At 33.0% G+C, this 23,206-nt stretch overlaps 1 protein-coding gene across 1 annotated transcript; it reads left to right on the top strand.

Annotated features, from left to right (window-relative positions):
- Nucleotides 1–5,956: 5,956 nt before the first annotated feature.
- Nucleotides 5,957–23,106, top strand: LOC148274096 (protein LSM14 homolog B-like). The gene is made up of 9 exons (XM_088237639.1): nt 5,957–6,189; nt 8,943–9,125; nt 12,400–12,597; nt 16,660–16,846; nt 16,992–17,007; nt 17,566–18,057; nt 19,591–19,733; nt 20,412–20,650; nt 21,688–23,106. Exons 1-9 carry the CDS (start codon nt 6,069–6,071, stop codon nt 21,693–21,695), a joined length of 1,587 nt encoding a protein of 528 aa, XP_088093765.1. The 5' UTR covers nt 5,957–6,068; the 3' UTR covers nt 21,696–23,106.
- The last annotated feature ends 100 nt before the right edge of the window (nt 23,107–23,206 follow it).

Below are 23,206 nucleotides of genomic sequence, written 5' to 3'. Positions count from 1 at the left end.
TAGCAAATTTTATAAAAATAATTCAAACAAAATAAATAAATTTTGATGCATATTAAATAACTATCAGCCACACGTCACGTGTTTTTTTATTCTTTATTTAAAAAAAAAAAAATGTCAATTCACATTTTTTTCATTTATTAAACACGGTTTGAAATTTTCCACTTTAATATTTTTTTTTTCAGAAACCTGCTAAGTTTCATTTTTTTAAATGTTTTTTTAAAAATATTTTATTACACCATCTACCAACATACATTACTTGTTGTTCGAAAATCTTTTATAAAATATACATATGTGAGGAACGCCCTTAGTATATTAAAAATACATGTTTTCGAACAAATTAACGTATTCATATTATCAAAATACTGATTATTATTTATGTGTATGTAAGCTTTATTATCAAATACGAATGAATAATTTTTTTATCAATTACTTTTAGTAATAAAATTATCACAAAGGATACAAATTATCGGATTACCGCGAGTATTAAGGAAGAGGGAGGTAGTATTAACTTTTTACTTGTATGGGTATACAACCCCGATTGCTTTAGCCATTGGTGTTATTCTCTCTTTTCTCTACTCCTAAACTCCTCCATTTACATTCCCATATAGCGCTAATCTCCTTCACTCTAAGATTTTTCTCGTGCGTCATCTGTATCCCATCAAATATATTCCACTACTAGATTCAAGAATCTGGAGCGCAAGATTAATCACTTTGCTTTTATGTAATTGTCAATCATGTTAACATCGCATCGGTCCGATGCGGTGGCTTATGCACCATCAGGGTGTGGGTAGGGGTAAAATAAAAACGAAATATATGATTTAAAGAAATCGGAAAATATTCTAAAAGGTATAAAAAAAACTTGGTAACATATTGAAATGGTTTCATTTATTATTTAAAAATTGTTTTTTTAGTGGACTATATCAGTAATAAACCAAATATCTAGAGGTTTTTAAAACCTGCTAATAAAAAAAATATTACATACTCCACACAGCATTCTTACAGATGACATAGGCCCCGGAGAAACCTATATAAGAGCCTCCTGTGTGCAGGGCCGTCTTAAACTAGGCTGGGGCCCTTGGGCACAAAAGAATTTGGGGCCCTTTTGGAAAGTAAAAAGAGTGAATTATAATAACATTTTTTTACTAATAAGTATAAGTATGACCATTTATTATAGGTAATCAAATACAGTATGATATAATATGGCATTAATGATATCGGAATGCTGCTGGTTTTTTGGTTACGATTACAATAACGGTTTCTTTCGGGATTTCTGTTGAGCAAAATCTTCTATTATATCCTTAAAGTCAAGTTTTTGAAGGATATCACTTTCTATGCACATAATTGACAAATTACTCAGTCGTTCTTGTGTAACATTGTTGTTCGCAATTCATTTTTTATTCTCTTAAGCTGCGAAAATGACCGCTCTCCACTACAATTGGTAACCATTAGGCAAAGGAATATTCTTGTAGCAATTTCTACGTTTGGAAAAGTTTCTTCCAATTTATCTGATTTTATGAGGTTATGTAAGGTTGAGATATTTAAATCCACTGATTGCTTTGCTATGTTTTTTTAAATATTGGCTTAAATGAAAACATTCTGTTTTGAGCTTATCTGCATTAATGTCTTCATGATAAAATTCTGAAAATTCTTTGCATTTTTTGGTCAACTCGTCAGATTTGATTGTTGTTAACTGACAAAGAAAACTAAATCGACTATTAATTTCTTGGTATGCTGCCGAACGTTTTTTTAAATGCGTATTTAATGTGTCAATTATGGGAATGAAAGTATCTACACGAAACTTTTCCTTGTCTCTCAACTGTGCAGTATCTGACGATCCTTCAAAAAAAGTGATGCGTGTGCTGCGAATTTTTTTTCCTTTCAAATGTATCTTTGTAGTCAGCATATGGATTTTTTTCTTTAGCAGCCGTTTCGTACTGAACAAAATTATTGCGTGCGTTATTGACATAACTGATTAGAGATTCGTAAAGTTTCGTTACAACGTCCATGGTCATAGTGCTATTCTGTAAACTTAGACTTGTTTTATTCATAACTCCCAAAAGATCATTCCATATTTCCGTTAGAAGAGCAGTCTCGAATTTGCCCATTTTTTTGCTAGGCTTTGGGCTTCCTTTCTAGTGTCTCCTGGTTGATTGATCTCACTCGCGATAGAAGACAATGCTACAGTAATATTCAAATTACCATTTTGCAAAGCATTAATAGCATTAGCGCGTGCAGACCATCTAGTTTCCGGAAGAGACTTCAGGACTCTATTTGCACCTAAATGATCTGTCAAAATTTTCCATAGTTTTGTCGAAGCCGAGAAAAAAATGAATAATTTTTGTACAAGTTGAAAAAATGTTACTGCTTCAGTAACACACTCAACAGCCTGAACACCCACTAAATTTAGCGAATGTGCTGCACATGGAACGTAAATCGCAAATTCGCAAACTTCTTTTATTCTTGACTGAACACCAGAGTACTTTCCAGACATATTTGATGCATTGTCGTAGCTCTGTCCGTGACAATCTTTTATAGGAATATCAAGGCTTTCAAAAAAGTTTAAAATGGTGTCTGCTATATGTTGCGCATTATGTCCATCCATAGGCAAAAATCTCTCAATAGGCTGTCCGTCTTTTACGTATCTAACTATCAGTCAGTTGGTCAACGTGGGATGGATCGGGCGTAGAATCTATGCTAGTAGAGTAGTACTTTGCTGATTTAAGTTCTTTGACAATGGTTTTCAAAACTTGCTGTCCCATTAAATTGATAAATTCATTACAAATATTTGCCGATAAATATGATGTACTTCCTTTTCCACGATTTCCGTAGTTTTGTATGTGATCAGCAAAAAAAGGATCAAATTCACTAATCAGTTCTAAGCATCCCAAATAATTCCCATTATTTTGCGATCCTAATGACTCATTATCACCACGAAAATCAAGACCTCTTGAAGCCAAAAATTTCACGACTGCAACAATTCTCCTAAGCACATTCTTCCAATAGTTAATTTCTGTATTATATTGGGACAGCAACTCAGTATCAATTCGTCCAGTAGTTTTCATTCTTGCAACATAATTCATCATAAATTCCCTGTGCTGTAATCTGTTCTCATGCCCTATCAATAAGTTACTTATATGCTTCCAATCTTTATATCCATTAGGAGAACTTAAGTTATGTCCAGTACCAGTAGTGGTATTAAATAGACGGCAGCAATAACAGTATACAGATTTCTTTGCTGGTGAATAAAGGAGCCATTTTCTTTCTAAAGACTCACCATTCGTCAATTTACGAATAAAAATATTTTTAGTCAAGTATCTAGTTTTCATTTTACCATTTGAATCTGGAAATCTTGTAGAAGTTTCGGAGAAGTCACTTTTTTTATTTTGGAAAAACTCTGACTATTTTCGAATCCAAATATCACGGACTTCTTCCGGTAAAATGTCGTCACAGTAAGTACCAGGGTCGGGAGACACTGATACATTCTCTAAGCTTACAGTTATTAATTCACAGTAGCTTGAAGTCCATGATTCAGTATCTAATGTGTGTTTGTCATTTTCGTCACAGGTAACCTCTTTTTCCTGGTGACATTCAGAGGTACTTTTGTCTTGCGGTGATGAGAATGAATAATCCCTCGGCTTATTTGTTTCTTCAACCGTAAAAAACGAAGTGAGCTTTGGAAGTTTTTCCGTTATATTTTTTGGAGCTATAACTTTTTTTCTTTTTTGTGAACCACTTAAATATGTTCTTATCGACATAATGAAATAATGTTTAAACGAACAAATCAAAACTCCTGTTTATCTTACTCAACTTTAGATATCAAACGAAACAAAATAACGCCACTCACTCTTATCAAACTGATAGTTTAATACATCATTCGGGGATTCCCCCAACCATAGACAATGTCAACATTTATGTTAGGCCTTGTTTAGACGGTGCAGCTTGACTTTGGAATCGGGGAGATTGCGTGAGTGATCGCCAGATGGTGTACTTAGTAAATTAGGTAGGACGCGTTCGGAAATGTTATTAATTAGTACAGTAGGAATGAGCGCAGTCATCGATATAATGACGTAGTATATGCCTTGTAAATACCTTCTGATAAGATTACTGATTTGTGAAAAAAGCGTAATGTGCCCGACAAAAATGTTCTGAGAATAAATGTGTGAGAGAAATTGTCGGTCCTTCGGGGCCCCCCTGAGATTGGGGGCCCTGAGCACGGGCCCCGTGTGCCCTTATGGTAAAGACGGCACTGCCTGTGTGTGGTTTTAATATATTTATATAATGAAATCTTTCTTATTATTCAGAAACATCCACAATCTTTGATTCCGTACCAAAGTGTCCTTTTCATTGTTATTTTTCATTTCATTGGGATCTTTGAATTCAGCCCTATACCTTTGAGGTGCTTATAACATGATTAGAAGATAATTTGACCAAATAATCATACTTTGGTATAGGCACGTGGGATTTATATAATTTTAAGTGTGCTTTTATTTTGTGCCTTGTACCAAAATATCTATATAAATATCTATGTTAGATTTTTTGAACGCAATCCGGATACAACAAATTTTTCCAGTCACATTTTCATTGAAGTATTTCTCAGATATAGCGCTCCATCGACCAAAATCTTAGTGAGAAAGGACTTCTAAATCATAAGGCTTGGGAGACTTTCTGGCAAGTTCGAAAACTGTAGACCACTGTGATGGAGCCTAGATAATGTTTTTTGATGTAACTACTATCTTCTATAACCGAATGTATAGAATCAACGGGCCTATTTGTATGCCTCGGTAAAATAAAATTTAGTTGAATGGTGATAATAGTTTTACGTTTATTATATAAAATATAATGTATGGTGGCAAACGCAATACCATTTTTATTTTGACCGGGACATGAATCACTATAACCACTCACATGCGTTGAAATCTTGGATTTAAACGCCAGTCGGCGTACGAACTCCGCCTTTTTTAACTGATCTGAGTGTGACTGAAGCGCCAGCCTTCTAAAAAAATAAAGGGCATTTTGCTTAAATGATAAAATCTTTATTTGAATCACAGAGAATTTGACCCAAAAGGCCAAATATACAACAACAAAAAAATGGATAAAATTACTGCTGTTTTCTTCGTTCTTTATTTGTATTGATGTTAATTACTTCAAACGACATACAAGTTTTAGAGAGTACTCGCTAAATTTAAATAGCTATTTTGACAAAACTATAATTAAAATTTATTTTTTAAAGTTCTACTTTACAATTTGAATCAGGTTGTGGTCCCGTGGCTAGTGTTGCGGACTCCCGGATCAGAGGTCCGAGGTTTGAACCCCAATCTACTCCTACTAGATTTCCATTTTCTAATGGTGAGTTATTTACAACTCATTGAAAATGGTAAACGAAACGGAAATATTTGGGTAAATTATAAAAATGCTAATATTTTTATTTTTTTAATAATATATAAATATGATCAAATTTCAATAGGTACTAGCGAATCTAATAAATGTCAGTCTAGTATAATTTTACTGTGCCGTTTAGATTAGGATGATATATTTGAAAAAAGTTTTTCTTCGTTGGGTATCACGCAGCTGGTTTGTTTATTTGGAAATTCTTGTAATAATGAACAGACTTTAACATAATATTTTATATAACTTTAATATTTATAATAAACAATATTTACCAATAATTGAAAACAGATTTAGGGTTTTTTCACTAAACTTAGTTTTTATTTTCAAAATGTTAGACGTGACTTTACAAAAAACATGGCTTTGTTTGAGTATGCATTAAAAAAAACTTTTTACTTATTTTGAAAGAATATATTAAAAAATTAACACTATATTTTAAACAGTATTTTTTTTCAATATTTTCACATTTTCGCAAATTTAAACAAATAATGGTAAATAGTTATAATCATTTGTATTATAATATACTTTTTAGTACCTACTCACCACTTAGAAATATTTTTTCTACTTTTTCATATGACATCACCCATCTCAGCTGTTTGTGTACGCCGTTCAATTCTTCTTTCGATGCTGAAAATTATCTTGAATAATCGCATCAATCCGAGGAGCTTTGTCATCAAATCGTTATGAGTTCGGGAATGCCGGAGCTGGGCTCCAAAATAAGCCTTATATCAAAGGCTGATATCAGATATGAGGGTCGACTTTTTACAGTTGACCCTCAAGAATGTACCATCGCTTTGGCTAGCGGTAAGTTTACAATGGACTCCGGTACATCTATATTACTCAATTTCAGTTAGCTTTATTCAGATTTCTCCTGTTTAGTATTTCATGTTTTGATCTATATTGCACAAAATTAACTTTCTATGTGAATTAATTTAATTACGGTTCTCGGTAAAGTAATACTGTATTTGGCGGGTATTATTTTCTAAACTGCCAATCATTATTTTAAAACTAAAATAATATCATTTTTCATATGCGCTCTAATGTAATTTGTAGCCTTTAATGACTCTTGCTTCTGTTTTTGTAGGCAGTCTTTGATTTACATGTGAATTCGAATGAATAACATTTCATTCGTAAACTATGTTGACTTTTTAATAAGTGTAATTACGTTAGTATTTCATTGAATTATTATAAATCTCCATTCAATCCACCAACAGTATTCTACAGTTCCTTGACTATTCATTCAAACGTATATTTGTAGTATTGTGATTATTGTTGCATAGTTTATTTGAATTAGTTTAGTTTTAAACTTACGAATTTTATCACTTAGAACACTCCTATCTGCACGACATGATAGAGGTTATTTTATTTATTTATATTCTAATTGTGTTTAATGTGTAACTTGTGTATTTATACATTTTATCTCAAAAGAACACAATGTGTTTTGTAATTCTAAGTAAAGCACAATTAGACATGATATGACAGTTCATTGAACTGTCTATAGAGTGCATACAACTTTAGTATTCTTGATTTGTTCTGCATAAGACAACCCACCCATGAATATATCACTGTGCACTTGAAATATTCTGCTTAGTCTCACATTTAAAAACTACAAGTGCACTTTTACCTGTGGTATTCCTGAAAATCTTCACAGACCCTTAACAATATTTGTCCATATTGCAAATGTGTGCAATAACCAAAATTGCCGAGTTAGTGTAGAACGACTTTTCTAATAGTATTGTATTTGTGTGAATATGATTTACAATTTAAGTTATGCGAAGCACTTATTGGAAGGTATCTTGTTAATGATTGTTTTTTAATACTGCATTAAATTTTTAAATGCTTTGTTGAAATTAAAATGTTTATTTTTTTTAATTGGTGAAAACTTTAATTCTCATCACTAATTTATAATATAATGTATATTGTACATTATTAAATTGAAAAACTTAATGCTTTGCTACGCTTCAGTAAATATTTATGTATTTGTTATATCACAAGCCCTATGTATACATATCGTGGGTATACTGGCAAAAAGCTTTAACTCTCAAATCCCTGTTTTGAGAAATCAAGCATTTACGTTTTGTTCCAATTTTTTTTTACTTATTTAAATTTAGTCAGATGTTAAGTGCTCATTTAAGAATATGTTTTTAATTTTTCCGTTTCGTAATTTTATATTAAGTAAATATTTAGATATTTAAAGCTTTTAGCCTGAATAAAATACCTGGTATACGACTTAACCTTAAATTTATTTTTTAAACTACAGATATATATAACATTTAATATGACTAGGTGTATTTTGCCAGATTGTAGAGCGTTAAAAACTTACAAAACTGTATCATTCAGTCAAATCTGCATATTTTCGAGTTAACGTTTTTTGCTAGTATGTATACCCACGATATATATATCTGTAAAACAATTTCTGATCTAATTGGAATTCTAGGCTTGCAAAGGGTTTGATTGAATTTAATTATTTGTAGTTATTTGAAAACATTAACTTATTACTTATTAGCATTACTATCTCAAAATGGGAAATTTCGGGATTATCTCACTGTTGCTTTGGGCTAGCAATATGTAAAATGATTTAAAAAAAAAAAAAAATATGCTTTTTTTTTATAATGCTGTTAAATATTTTTTCCAATATTTAACTTCTGCATTTGAAAAACATTGTTTAAATGTGTTAATCCGTTATTAAAGTAATTTCAACAGAAGTGGTCTATTTGCTCTTGTAAAAAAATGTCAATGTTATGGCTCAATAGTGTAATTGGCATTGAAAATAAGTAATTATCAGACTTTCATTCAGTATAAGATTCACATATTGCGTAACCTTATTTTGAACAGAACGCAAGTCACTAAATGATAACTTTACAGGAGGCGATGAAAACTTCATAAATCAATAATTTTGTATAAAGCTTAAGAGATTTTTTTTTGTAGAAATATTTTGTTTTTAAGGTAAACACTATTTTTTAGTGTATTCAAACAAATGTAAACTACTTTACTACTGACTTACGGTGTATTTGTGTTTTTAAATAAAAATGTGTTTCATCTCTTTTCTGTCAACAATTTCTTCATTCAAATGACAGAGATAGATGCTACTTTATATGGTGAAAAATATTCAACCACAATCTCATATACAGAAAAAAATGGCTTACATTTTATTCAAATGAATGCGACGATCGGTTGTATGAATACAACCGGTGAATTAAGACCATATTTTTTTTTCATAACTTGCATGCTTTTTTTAGAGAAATAAGTTATTTTGAGTTACATAATTGGGGCCCTTTTCAGTCAGTCGTAAATAACTGTCTTAGAAAATGGGAAACAAGTTGTGGTAGTTCAAACTTCGGTCCTCTAAACTGTAAATCTACAACACCACTGTAGGCCACAACCCGGGTTCAACAATTATTACAGCAACTGAAAGTAGCCCTTTTTAAACCATTATGATTTTTTTTTCTTTCAGCGTTACAGTAAAATAGGATAAAAGTCAAAGAAATTATCTCAATACACTGGCAACCCTTGTTTTATTGTATAATTAATAATGTGAATGTTTTCTTTACTTACAGTTCGTTCGTTTGGAACAGAGGATAGAGAGACCCAGTACCCTGTAGCTCCTCAAAACCAGGTGTACGATTATATCCTGTTCCGTGGTTCTGATATCAAAGATATCCGAGTAGTGAACAATGTCCCTTCACTACCCAATGACCCTGCCATCATGCAGCTGTCGGTCCCTCCATCATTGGGACCAGGTAAATTATTTAACCTTACACGATTTATTATGTCAGCGTTAACTTTGGGAGACAAAGTTTTAATTATTGATTATTAATCAAATCATGTTAGTTATTTATTCTTTGTCAGAGCGGATAAAGAATACAGTTCTGTGTGTGTAATAGAATTATGGACCAGTGTTTTCGACTCGATGGTATGACTCTGGTAAAAATCCTAAAAAGGGAAATCAAGTGGAAATAGATCTGCTTCGTAGTGTAGTGGTTTGCGCATTTGCCTACCGTTCTTGAGACTCTAGGTTTGATTTCTGGCAGGGTGGACTTGAAATATTGGTTTTAAAGATGGTTTTTGCAATATTTCATTGTTCCTAGACTTAGACTTGAAAAGTAAGATTTATCACCTTACCAATGAAAAAAAAAATGCTTTCATTTATGAGGGTTGCTACTTAAGTTTTGATATATAGCAACACCAGTGTGGATATGTCAAATCTGACATTGTCATCGTAAAGTTTGCCATTTTTAATGGTAAACGTACTCGGAATGTTTTGTCATACGAGTGACATTTGTGTAGTTTTATAGATACCTTAGAAAAAAAGAAAAATTAATTTTGTTAAGAATATGGAACTAAATCGTGAACATTTTCGTGCGATGATTTTCTATGACTTTTGACGTGGATTAAACCAACAGTGTGCCGATCAACTCGCTGCGGCTTTTTGTGATGAAGCACCATCTCAAGCCACTGTGTTTCGCTGATTTTATGAATTCAATCGTGGTCGCACTTTGTTACAGGACAAATTTCATGAAGATCATCCAAAATCTGCTGTTGTGCCAGAAAAAATCTATGCTTTGCGTGAACTGATACTGCAAGATCGTTGCAATTAAATACTTATTAAATATACAACTAAAAAAAAACAAGTTTGAACAAAAAAATAATGTCCTCAAAACAAGATCTAGTCTACTTTAATGAAGAAAGAATTGCACCAAAAAAGTCCATACCCTGTCACGAGTTCACAAGTTTAGTGTATTTCGTGTGTAGATAGATAAACATCTTGTGTAGATTTTTCTATGTCTTTTTCTAGATTGTAAATTTAACTCCTATAGAAACAGTATTCGATTATAGCTTTAAAAAAGGAGTCCGATTTTGCAAGTATCTCAATATATTTAAAAAAAAAATTATAAGTGTTCTTTTCTTCCAGACAGAATTTTCCCACTTCCCTTTCATCGTCTATTCTCTATTTTGATATATATTTGATTTTGATATATTTTCAGAGGAAAAAATCCCATAAACATAATTGAAATGTGACTGCAACATGCCAGTGCAGTACACATTGAATTATGATATTTCTCAGCACAATTAGCTTATAATATACGAAGAAAGTACACATGTCGCACTCTGGACTTGTTTATCTCCGAACAAAAGATTCCACTGTGTGTTGATATCTCACTTTCTCAAAAGTGATCGTTAATTAGATCATTAAAAATATTTTTATCTGCAGAACTACCTATCTTTCAGCTGTGCATACTACTTTACACAGGCACAGGATAATTCCATCACAGATACATTATAATATATTTAAAACCTCTTACACTTAAACTTTTGTAAATAATTTTAATATTTTTTTGCACCTAAATACTTCTGCAATAATGTGGCATTTGAACGACTGATTATTTGTTTCTTGATCGAACCCTGTAATTTATTATTAAGTACAGTAAAACCGTTACGTTTTTCAAGGGAGCAAGAAAAAAGTGTAAAACTGAGGAAAACGCTTAAGTGAGGAAATGAAAAATGTATGGAAAAAATAGGAATTACATAAAAATACAACTGATTTGCTACACTATAGTGTACATATACTTCCAGAAAAATTTTAAACCTATTTTCAATAATTTCACAAAAAATATTTTTATATTTTTTCAAACAATATTATGTAATCTGTTTTTTTATTTGATTAAAAACGGCATGTTAAAATTATTTTATGTCTAAATAAAAAAAAACGAAAATAGAATTTTGAATTTGCATAAAATAACCTAAAATAATTTTTCCCCTAAATGTTGGGAAATTTTATTTACACGGTATCACTTTTTTCTATGGCATCACTAAAAACAACTGTCATATAGTTCGCGGCTTTTTAAACCATCTTTTTTATAACTTTAAATATTTCTATTGTTATGTTTTAAACATCGCAATTTAATGATATTAAAACTTTACTGTTTCTAAACGTTTGTCAACTGCGTGTCATGATTTGTACAAGTCGATATGACGATTTTGTTCAAATGAAAACTAAGACTAACTCTAAAGAAAGACACTTGAACAAAAAGGTCAATTACACTGGAACTGCTTTGAATTTAGGTTAAGACAATAATTTATCCTTTATTACTTATTAGTTGTTTACCTGTTTTTATTCTTTATTCGCGTGGCACACGCGGTTGCGCGTGGGCCGCGGAATCATTATTACGACATAGTTTTGGATTTTTTGACACATCAAATGAATTCTGAAATTTTTTAAGCGTGAAACCGGGGTTATGAAAAATGTATAAAACGCTTATTTGGGGGAATATTTGTTTGAGAATGTATGAAGAAAAGTGGGTCCTGAACATTTCGGTGTAAAAAGCGGGAAAACGTAAAACCGAGGAACGTAAAAACGAGGTTTTACTGTATTTAATTATACTTGATTGATATTGTGTTATAAGATTTTATTTTCTTCTGCACCCGAGCAAGACCACGCATCTAAGGCTAAGGGTTAACACAATGGATCGGGATTTCTGTCTCATAGTCCTCTTACTTTGTTGATTTCTCTAAACATTAATAAATGATACCCTTTCCCTTTTTTTCAAAATTCATCCAGTGCGGGGTTTGCAACTCTACAACTCAGTTCTAGATCGTGTTAGACTAATAGCTTAGTAATGAATTAAACAAACCATCAAGCCGTTTCCTCATAGGGGTAGGCAGAGAGGATAGAATGCCATATCTTTGCGTCAGACCTCGCTTCCTCTACGTTCATAAATCCTCTCATTCACGCACGCTGATTATTCTGACTTTTGACATGTCTATCTTTAAGTGTTTGTTGGATTTGGTCATGCCATATCTTTCTCGGTCTTTCTCGATTTCTGTATCCATCAACTTTCACATTGTAAATCTTTTTAGCTGTTCTTTCGCCTTCCATTCGCTCCACATGTCCAAACCAACTTAGAAACCCTTGCCTCACATAATGTACGGATCTTGAAATTTGTGCACCTATCGTATGTAGTTTTACAACACATTCGTCCATCGGTAATCAAATGAAGTTATTTTGTATTCCAGGTGGAGGAGGAGTGGGCGGGCCGTACCAACAGGCCCAGTTCTCCCACCCGGTGGTGGGCCCTGCCCAGTACCCAGCCTACCACCCCATGGGGGGTCTGCCCCCTGCGGCCGGCCTGCGTCCCAACCCCATGGCCAAGCAGCCCAGTGAGTTGCCCCCGCCTGCACCGCTCGCGCCCCCGCAGCAAGCGAAAGACCAAGGTTTTGAAGCCAAGTGCACCTATAAAGCCCGCTTCAATTTGCTTTCTAAATTATTTTTGCGATTAGTTTCCATTCGGACTGACAGTGTTTTCTGAGCTTTTAACACCTAATTCTCATAGATTTTTACAACAGATGGAGAACATTCTTAGGAAGGGAATTGAATTTAAATCATTCAGTATTCTGCCTATGTTTGAACATCCATTTTTCTTTGATTCATTGATCTATGAATGAATTATCAATTAATTTATTTTAAACATCTTCATGTGTATATTTTAATTTATTTAAAAATATGTAAAAACTGACTAATTTAAATTAAATTTAACTACTCTGATTATTTATTTTGGTTATAAATATCTTATAAAAAAGTGGAATGCATATAATTTTGTTGATTGGTAAACAAATGAATATTTTTATGAAAATGTTAAGTTCAGAATGCAATATGTCAGCAACGCTTGCTTCCTTTCAATTGTAGTAAATTATAATATCTTTATGTAGGCATAATATTTTTATAGTGAGTTCTTCTTGCATGCTTTATTGGTCTAATCAATGCAGTATATAATTCAGATTGTGCAGTATTTCATATGCTTGCATTATAATGGAATGATCCTTGTAAATATATTCATACTAACATAGATTCCTGTGTCTGTTTTAGTTGTGTGTATTGGGTAACTAATTTTAATAAGGAATATGAGTTTTTTTTTTATCTCATGATATATAAAATGCTTTTTAAAAACATTTTCCTATTGGGTGTTGAAATTGCAATTTATATTAATAATATTCTATCGATGTTCCTTGATACTTGCAATTATTAGATAAATAATACATATCATCTTTAACTGACAAGTCGCCGCCCAAGTCATTTTGTTATTTTCACAGGACGACTAATAAGCTGCTTATTGTATTGAAAGCTCAACCAAATTATGTATTAAAATGAAATGTTTATCCACAAACTGTCGCCTTTTAAAAACTCTAAATCTAATTCCTCTTCAATTAATTAAACAAAATAAACAGTTTTTCATAATCCTGTAAAAATGACTATGCGGTGTTGTTAGCTAAGGGACGATATGCGCATTTTTGCCGAATTCACTTATGGAAACAGAAGAAATCATTTGTGATTCTTTTTTTATAGTAATTATTTTACTTTTACATCTTAATATCGATGCTGGAAAGGAAAAAGTTACCAAGCGACATATAGCAATTTTACAGAAAAGCCAATTATAGTCTTTTTTTTTTTAATAAATAATCCCGTATTTTAAATTTTTATTTAAATTATGTATGTAGGAATCACACCAAAATATGTATGAGATTTTTTTATTAATCAAAAAAAAAAACTTTTAACGTGTCGCTCGGTAAACTTTTACTTTCCAGCTTTAATACTTTTAATACTTTCAGAAATTAAAAAAATCTTACAATGAAAATGATACTAAAAAACTATTTTTTTTTATTTATTAGTATGTAATCTATGACACTGGCTACGTTTTCCACAGAGGGTCGAATACAAGCTCTGTTGGCTTATGTATAAGTCACTGCACAACTCGGCTCCGGAATATCTAAGGGAACTATGCATTCCAGATGAACTGGCTGACAGGCGTCTCACGCTTAGATCAGCTACGTCTACGGCGAGAGGAAAAGTTATTGTACCTCTACGCACACAGCGCACTAAATTTGGTGAGCGCGCATTTGCGGTCGCAGGCCCTATGGCATGGAATGCTCTCCCAGCAGAGGTGCGAGGCTGTGAAAGTGAAGTGATGTTTCGGAAAAAACTTAAAACCCACTTGTTCTCTAAATCATTTGAATAAATCCGTAGTACGTGACAACAAAATAAATTATTTTAATCAAATTACAAATTTAAAGCTTCAATTAAATTAACTTAACAGTAGAATCACCATGTAAAGCGCCCTTGAGGTATTTTATTACGAAAATGGCGCTATATAAGTTATCCACAATAAATAAATAAATAAAGCTCTAAAATTCCTTGCTTTGTATGTCTAATATTTTTCATAAATAATAGCAAAATGTCAGAAAAGAAATACTTCCTTATTATTAATTTTGCTTGGTGCATTAATTTTTTTGTTTTATTAACAGTTCTCACGATGAAAATGTTTGAGATACTGTAATATTTTTTAGTACGGAAATTCAAAAATAATAATTATCCTTTTTTACTCATGCTTTTGGTGTTTATTGCCAATACTGTTTGACTGAATTGATGCTTTATTTTTTTATTGTTTTAAACTTTACGAAATTCTTGTGACTGGTGTATCAAATATAATATTTATAATTTATCCAGAATACTGTGCACCTTGAAAAGTTCTTGTCGTGAATTTTGAATCGCTGTCTTTGCCTGATTTACCATTTTTGTGTAAAGAAAATTTAAACTTTACTTTTTACTTTGCCATCATCAATCAAACATGATTAATGATTTTGCACCTAGAGCTCTACATGGTTAACATATGGTTTGGGCTTTACTTAATGGTGATGGTATTTTAAGTAGATTTATTGTCATTATTCATCTTTGTTGTTCAGTGTCTTTATACTATGGTAAATCTTATCCTTGATGTGAAGTAAGTGATGTAAGAATTTACTTTGTATATACATTAATGTATCTGTATTAGATTGTGTGATTCTTCTCCTTGTCTGTTCTGTTTCTTGTTATCTTCCACAACTGTCACTGGTACGGTGTCTCACCCTTTCTCTTCCCTAGTGGATTTGTACCATTCACCCCAGCATCTTGTGTTGTCCAAAAGCGTTAATTAAAAAACCAATCGCAAAACTTTACTTGGTCTCTCGCTCGTTTTCGCTTACTATGTTGTTTCTGTTAACATTATGTTTTATATATGTGTTTTACATATTTCTGTCTACTACGCTTACAAACAAAAACAAAGTAACTTATTTCTATGCGGAAAATCTTAAAATTCAATTACATATATTATGTTTTGGTGTTTAATTTATGTATTTTTTCTGCTTGAACAAATCAAAGAAGATATATTATGAACCACACATGTCAAGTTAAAAAAAACTGAGAGATGCAGGTGTTTACTGCAAATCAATCCCAATGATTGCGGGATGAAGAATTTCTCTTCCATATAGACATGTTAGACAAGTTATCTTTATTTGCTTCTCGAATTTAAACAATCTTAACTTTGCTCTTTGTAATTTGGAAACTTAACAGGTGGAAATTATTTGTCTTCTATGCTACGCCGCTGTAAATGTTCTTAACAGATAAATATCGTCGATATATATGTGCTGATAAAATCCTCTAAATGCACTCTTGCCCATTTTGAGGGAAGATCAATTTTAATGTTTGACTCGGCAAAAGTCTTTTCTCGTCTTCCTTATTCATATTTTGGAGAAACATGTGTATTTAAGGTGTTTGTTAAAAGAGTTTTTCAATATATTTTATTAAAAAAAAACCTTTTTCAGGCCATTAAAAAAACAAAAGTATATGGTAGGGTAATAGTCTAGAGGTTTTTATCAGAACACAATTTAAAACTAAACTGTACTTGGAATTTTATGCTGATATGCTTTGGATGTCATTAGAGGATTTCAAGTTTATTGAAATGAGCGTAGGGAACAGGTTGATTTGAAATTTAATATGGGGTAAAATTATTTATTTTAATAGATGCTATAATGTGGTGGTATGTGTTAGGTGAAATTTAAACATTATTCAAAACTTGCAATAAGCGTGCATATATTATGAACAAATAAAAGTTGCTAACGTCATTTGAATAGTTTTATTTGCTTCTTTGTTATTGATCAGACTAACTGACAGATAAGCATAAAACCATCTAAATTGTTTCAATAGATGAGATTTCCAAAAAATATCCGCTAAATGGAATGAATGATTTTCACCCGAATACATTTTGAAAAAAAATTAACAGGTTTTTATACATGCTAACTTTGGAACAAACCCTTAGAGAATTTAAAGGGTTTTGTCAGTTGATAAAGCTCGAAAAATGACATAACTGCAGTTTTAACTTGTTTTCTCAAATTTTGTCATTTAGGGTTTTTTTTTATCAGTATACCGACAATATAAAATATAAACTAACAAATATATTTGTTTAGGTTCTATGTTAGAGATGATTAGCGGCGCTTCCCGGTCAGAAACGCCCCTCGGGCTGCAGCGCAAGAGCCCTACAGCAGAGCAGGGCACCCAGGTGGGAGGGCCACAACAGCAGCAGAGTGGCCAGCTGCCCAACAAGGGCCAGCACAACAACAGGAACCAGCAGCAGCGCCCCGTTCCCAGAACAGGGTACCTATTTACAATACCCATTGAAAACTATACTTATTACATAATCTTTAACCCTTTGAACTCTGTTCAAAGTTCAAAGACAGGCGCTTTGGCGCAGTTAGACGCTCAACTATGAAACTGGCGTTGTGGGCTCGATTATCGCCAGTTCTGGGTGTTGTGGTGTATTTTTCATGACTTCCGTCCATTTCCTCTCTTCCACTTGCTGACAAGCTTCTAAAACAGAAGCTTAGCAGTTTATTCAAAACAAAAATCCTTTTATAGGTATCTAATTTTATGACTATTGAAATTTTTTCCCCTGTTGTATTTTTTAAAACATTTGTGGGCGCAGACCAGATTTCCGTGAATAATTTTAGCGTAACTGTTTCTTTTCTCCTTCCCTTTTTTTGGTCACCGCAAACTGCACAGTCCTTGGATCCACATTTCTCTCTCTTGCCATTTTCCATCTTATTTTGTTGTCAAAAAGATTACGCGAGGGGCGGGCCATTTTTCAAACATTAATCGTGTTTTTACATGACAATTTGCTCAAGCGGGTGACTCCCGCCTTACAAGTTGTAGCGATTCGCGTGGGTGGCTCCCGCCAGGAGTTTTAAGGGTTAATTGATGATTATAATGTATATCAAAATCTTGTTTTTTTACCCCACATTTTAAACTAAATGGTTCATGTTCACTCGCTATTTAAACGGTTATTGACGGTTAAATATTTTCTTTTTCGCTTCCAGAATGCAAACAATCAAAACATGAATCAACAAAATCAGCATCATCAGCAGTCCAATCAGCAGCACCACCAACAGCAGAATCAGCATAACCAACCCCAGAACAGTCAGCAGCAGCACAGTCAGCAGCACAATCAGCAGCATAATCAGCAGCAACACCAGCAGCACCACCAGCAGCAACACCAGCAGCAACATCTGCAGCACCAGCAGAACAACCAGCCCCATCACAGCAACCAGCAGCAGCACCACCAGCAACACAACAACCAGGGGCCCAACGGCATGAGGCAGAACAACCAGGGCTGGATCCGGGGCAGGGGCGGTCGAGGAGGGCGCGGAGGGCCCCGCGGTGGCTTCGGGGGCAGGGGTGGCAATAGAACCAAGAATACCCTCAAATTCGACAATGATTATGACTTTGAGCAGGCTAACACGGAGTTCGAGGAGCTCAGGAGTCAACTGGTGAAAGTGAAGATTGCTGACGGAGAAGTTCCCAAACCAGAGGTATGTCTCTAATCTTTAAAATTTAAATATCCTAAAGCATGAAAAGTATATTGACATTCTCGTACAAAGTCCATATCTATTCTTGAAATTAACTTTTTCAACACGGGATTTGACTTCGTCATAAAGAGTTTTAACTGCAGTTATGTTTCCCACACATGTAAATAATTATAAAATCATTTTTGTATTATTGCCGTTATATTTTGTCTATACATCCGTAGAGGACCGACTTGAGCTGCGTATATTATATTTACTCCTGAGATGCGAACTCAAATGATCATTAAAGATCCCGTGGCGAGAACATCTTAACTAGCATTCAAGTTTATATTTGAACTTTTGTGATTTTCCGTGTTAAATAATATAACTACAGTAAAACCTCGTTTTTACATTCCTCGATTTTACTTTTTCCCTCTTTTTACACCGAAATGTTCAGGACCCATTTTTCTTCATACATTCTCATATGTTATTTTAGTTAGTTCGTTATTTTATGCAAATTCAAAATTTTATTTTCATTATTTTTTATTTACACATAAAATAATTTTAACATGCTGTTTTTAAATCAAATAAAAAAACAGATTACATAATTTTGTTTGAAAAAATACTAAATATAAAAATATTTTTAGTTGAAAATAGTTGAAGAAATGTTAACAATCCCCAATTATCACCGTTTTTACAACTTTTCTGGAAGTATATGTACACTATAGTGTACCAAATTATTTTTATTTGGATGTTATACCTATTTTTTTCCTTACATTTTTAATTTCCTCATTTTACCGTTTTCCTCAGCTTTACACTTTTTATTGCTCCTTTGAAAAACGTAAAAACGGGGTTTTACTGTACGTAATTGTGTAGTAAGCGTAATTTGTGTAGTCACTAAAATAAATAAAGTTCAATTTCAAGCCTTGACAAAGGATCAGTCATGCTCCGGGGTGCTATTCTGAATCTTCTCTACCCACTAGAGAGTGGTTAATTTGTGGATTTTCATATTTTGCATGTGACTATACTTCATATATGGCCACACTGATAATTAAGCATCAAATAAATACAAAGACATGAAACCAAACTTGACGATTTTTCTTTAGAACATTATTGCGACCTTAACAAAATACTAGGTTAAATTGACCAAATAGATTTTTTTTAAACGTATAGGTCTTTTTTACAAAAGAGCCAATTATTTTTTTTGTTTTAATTAATAATAAAATCTCATCTATTATATTGGTGTCATTTTTACAATAAAAATCTAAAAATGAGATGTTTTATTTTCTTCTGTAAAGTTGACTACATGTCGCTTAGTAAATTTTGCCTTTCCACCGTCGATATTATTATACTTTCCATGTAAAACTTTGAAAAAAATATACTAACATATTCATCAGAGTATAATTAAATAAGAATAATTAAGAATTTATCAATTCATTTTGACGAAAATGTTGATTAACATGTTCTTGCCATGGAATGGAGTCTAGAATGATTTTCCGGTGCCTGTAGATTATGAAGACTATACAATAGCCAAGCCAAGTTATTACTTTTTATTTGCAGGTGGAAACTGAAAAGAAAGATGATTCAGGCAACGAAACAGGAGCTGGAGAACCTGAACCAGAAGATGATGGAGGAGACTCAGCCAACTGTTATGACAAAACTAAGAGTTTCTTCGATAACATCTCCTGTGAAGCTGTAGAAAGGTATTACTATCTTGTTAGATATTATCACCATGTGAATGAGATTATTTTTAAAAAAAAGAATAATAATTATGTAATGCCACTGGACCTAAAGAAAATATTGCTTATTGAAACATTTAAAACTTTTCACATTTATTTTTTTAAATAAACAAATAATTATGATGGTAACGATACCTATTACTATTTTTTCCGTACAATGTAATAAATTTTCTACGATAGTTTACAATACGCATATTGTCGGTTATACTGCAATACCGCGTAACCTAATTTTTTTACATAAGTGTTTTGCTGAAGTAAATTCATTATCGGGACTAAAAGCTATTTGAAATTATTGCTATTTTTACTTTAAATAAATTTTTGCACCCTATGGGACATACGGCACGGTTACGACATCTGCTATACTTGTATTCAATGTTTGTTAGAAGCGCGCTCAACAGGCATGGTGTGTAAAGTGACGTGACGCCAATTGTGAGCCGTTCAGTCTGTGCTCGTTTTTAAACCCAAAAATAATTCATGGAAACTTTTTTTATACGTTGATATTTATAGTATAAAAATCTTAAAACTCTGCCCTAAATATTGAACGTGTTATCAATGTTATTCCCAATTTCAGAAAATACCCTATTGTGAATTTTTTAAATAAAATTTTTAATTTCAAGTAATTACTAATTTCCACTCGCATAGATCCAAGGGCAGGTCCCAACGTACAGACTGGCGCACGGAGCGCAAACTCAACTCTGAGACCTTCGGGGTAGCCATGGCACGGCGCGGCGGGTACCGCGGGCGGGGCTACTGGGGCGGGCCGGGTGGTGGGGGCTGGGGAGCACCGGGAGGCTGGGGCGGCCGTGGCTGGGGAGGTCCTCGCGGGGGCCCGCACCGCCAGCCGCACCGCCCACGCCAACAACCCCCGCCTCTAGTAGCAGGTAATTACTCTATTACATTGAAACCTTATGAGGTTATGAAAGCATTATGTAGTTTGAATGATAGTCAGGGTAAATTATAGTTAAAATATTGATACAGCAAAACTTCATTTTTACATTTTCCCACTTTTTTTATGCCGAAATTTTCAGGTCTCATTTTTTTTTATACATTCTCATTCAAATATACACCCCAATTAACGTTTTTCATAACCCTGGTTTTACACTGAAATATTGTTGAAACTCATTCGATGTGTCCTAAAACTCACTGCTACATTTGCCCAAAATCGCGGTTCAAATTCAAGGTAGATGCTCAACTTGATTTCAAATTTCTAATAGTGAGTTATTTACAACTCGTTGAAAATGCCCACGAAAATTGAAATATTTGGGTAAATTATAAGAAAGCTAATATTTCTTTTTACCAAAAAAATATTGATTTTGTCGGTGTTTCTACTCGTGCATTATTTCATTGTTTCCGAGCTAACACCCGACGTGTAAGACTGATTATCTTACCTTCCACGTGATAAAACCAATCCAGATACGCTGCAACTGAAGTACCAATGCAGTGCCTTATGCACCCCACCGGGTGCGTATAGGGAAATGAGGATTTTTACAATTTAGATGGTTTCCAAACAATTGAAGACTCACCAACAAAATGAACATGGCTTGTCGGTTGAGTGGAGACCCGTTTTCAATGTATTTATAAATCGCTATCGTAATCTCATTGTGACACTAAAACTATGCCATTGACCGCAAATATCTCACTCACGGTGAGAAGACATAAGATGTATATTATTTTTACTTGAAAACAATTTATTTTCCGCCTCTGTAAATTTTTATTAATAAACTAAAAACTGAACCCCCCTGTCTCATGTCAATAATACATATGTTCTGTATTTGAGTGACAATATTGCGCCAGCTTCAGTATGGAATTGTTTTATTTGTAATATCTGCTTCATTACCAAACATTATTTTATATTGAAACATGATTGAAGCTTGAACTCGTCGGTACTCAATATTAATTGGCTCCTTTTTGATTTCAGGTAAATAGAGAGATCTGAGTAAGTGAATAGTGAATCCATGAAGTGTTAGTGCTAGTTCATTTTGTGGTGTAAAATGTATTTAGTTGAACCCTCGAAGTAATGTATAAATGATTCTTGGACTTGCGTCAAACATTTATATGGTGCTTCAGAAAAGAAAAGAAATCTACTTTTTGCGAGACATTAAGATTGAAAATGTGAACATTGTTCAATCCGTGTTCTGACTTTATAATTTTAAGTTAATCTTATTACCTTTTTTAATTAACTTTTAGGTGTAGAATATAATATTAGTTATAAGAAAGGAGTCTAAATGTTGCAATCTTAATAGTATTGCGGGACTAAAAAGTCACCGTGTCCACTGTATTATGTGGGAGATGTTTTCTGTTTGTTTCCCCTTTACAGTAAAAAGGATTAGTATTCAATTAGGACAGTGATATAAAATGATAAAATATCAGTTTTGAATATATGCTGTGAAATTTTCCATTATGCATCTGGACATTTTTTCTATTCTTTTATTTGTTAAGTCTTTCACATTCGTCACATTTTCAAAGTTGACATACTTAGTGAGTAAGAATGTTTCGTTAAAGAATGAAATGTCTGCCTTGAGATTTTTCCTGTAATATAGTGTAACAGAATTAAATCAAATGTTCGCAATTAAGCTAAGGCTCCTTTAGAAAGGGGTTACTCGGCACTCGTGTCAGGCCACGAGTATGGCAGTGGAACATTGTACATAATCATGTGGTGGCTGTATTCTGTATCCTACCACTGCATCAACTAAATTATATTTTTATATATTGCCAAATCGCCAATGATCGTATGAGACAGTAATTAGCGGTCCATTTTTGTATATAAAATATCAATAGCTATGCTTGTCACAAAAGTTGACTTCTGTCCTATAAAACAAAATTAAGTACATTGTTTCACACGAACCGTCTCGACAATGTGGGGTCAGTGGATAAGTAACTTGTTACTTCGTGTCTGTGAACTATATTAAGAGTTATGTTTGCCTCATTTTACTTTATCAATTTACATAGATTAGGGGCTTTGGACTACGACTACCTTCTATTTGTAAAATGTACACCTCCGAAAGATACGTGATTCAACATACAAAGAAAATTCCTTTTCTGCATTGTATAAATTAATTAAAGGGAAGAAAATATCTTAAAGTACTATAACTATTATTTATATACCTTTTGTGTTAATATCGATGTCACAGTATACCCGCACTTGATAAATTATTAATTTCTCTGGTGAGCTTTACGCCTTCTACTTTAGCTCTGAGTTATGTTCTAATGTTGAATAATTTATTACGCGGCAAAATGCATGGAGTACGATGTGATAAATGAGTTATGTAACCCGTGGCACTTCTGCCCGAGATGTTGCAAGAATACAAGATTATTAATAAACCACTTTTATTAAACACGTCCACTCTGTTATTTTCATTTGATCCTCTTTCCCCCTTTAATTATGGATAACTAATGCCGTGCCATTTTTGTAATATCAAGGGCGCCTTACAAAAGTG

The sequence above is a fragment of the Micrasema longulum genome, unplaced genomic scaffold (assembly GCF_059751315.1).
Source record: "Micrasema longulum isolate JH-2025_06_02 unplaced genomic scaffold, ASM5975131v1 h1tg001763l, whole genome shotgun sequence".
NCBI lineage: Eukaryota > Metazoa > Arthropoda > Insecta > Trichoptera > Brachycentridae > Micrasema > Micrasema longulum.
This window is presented reverse-complemented; position numbering and strand designations above follow the sequence as displayed.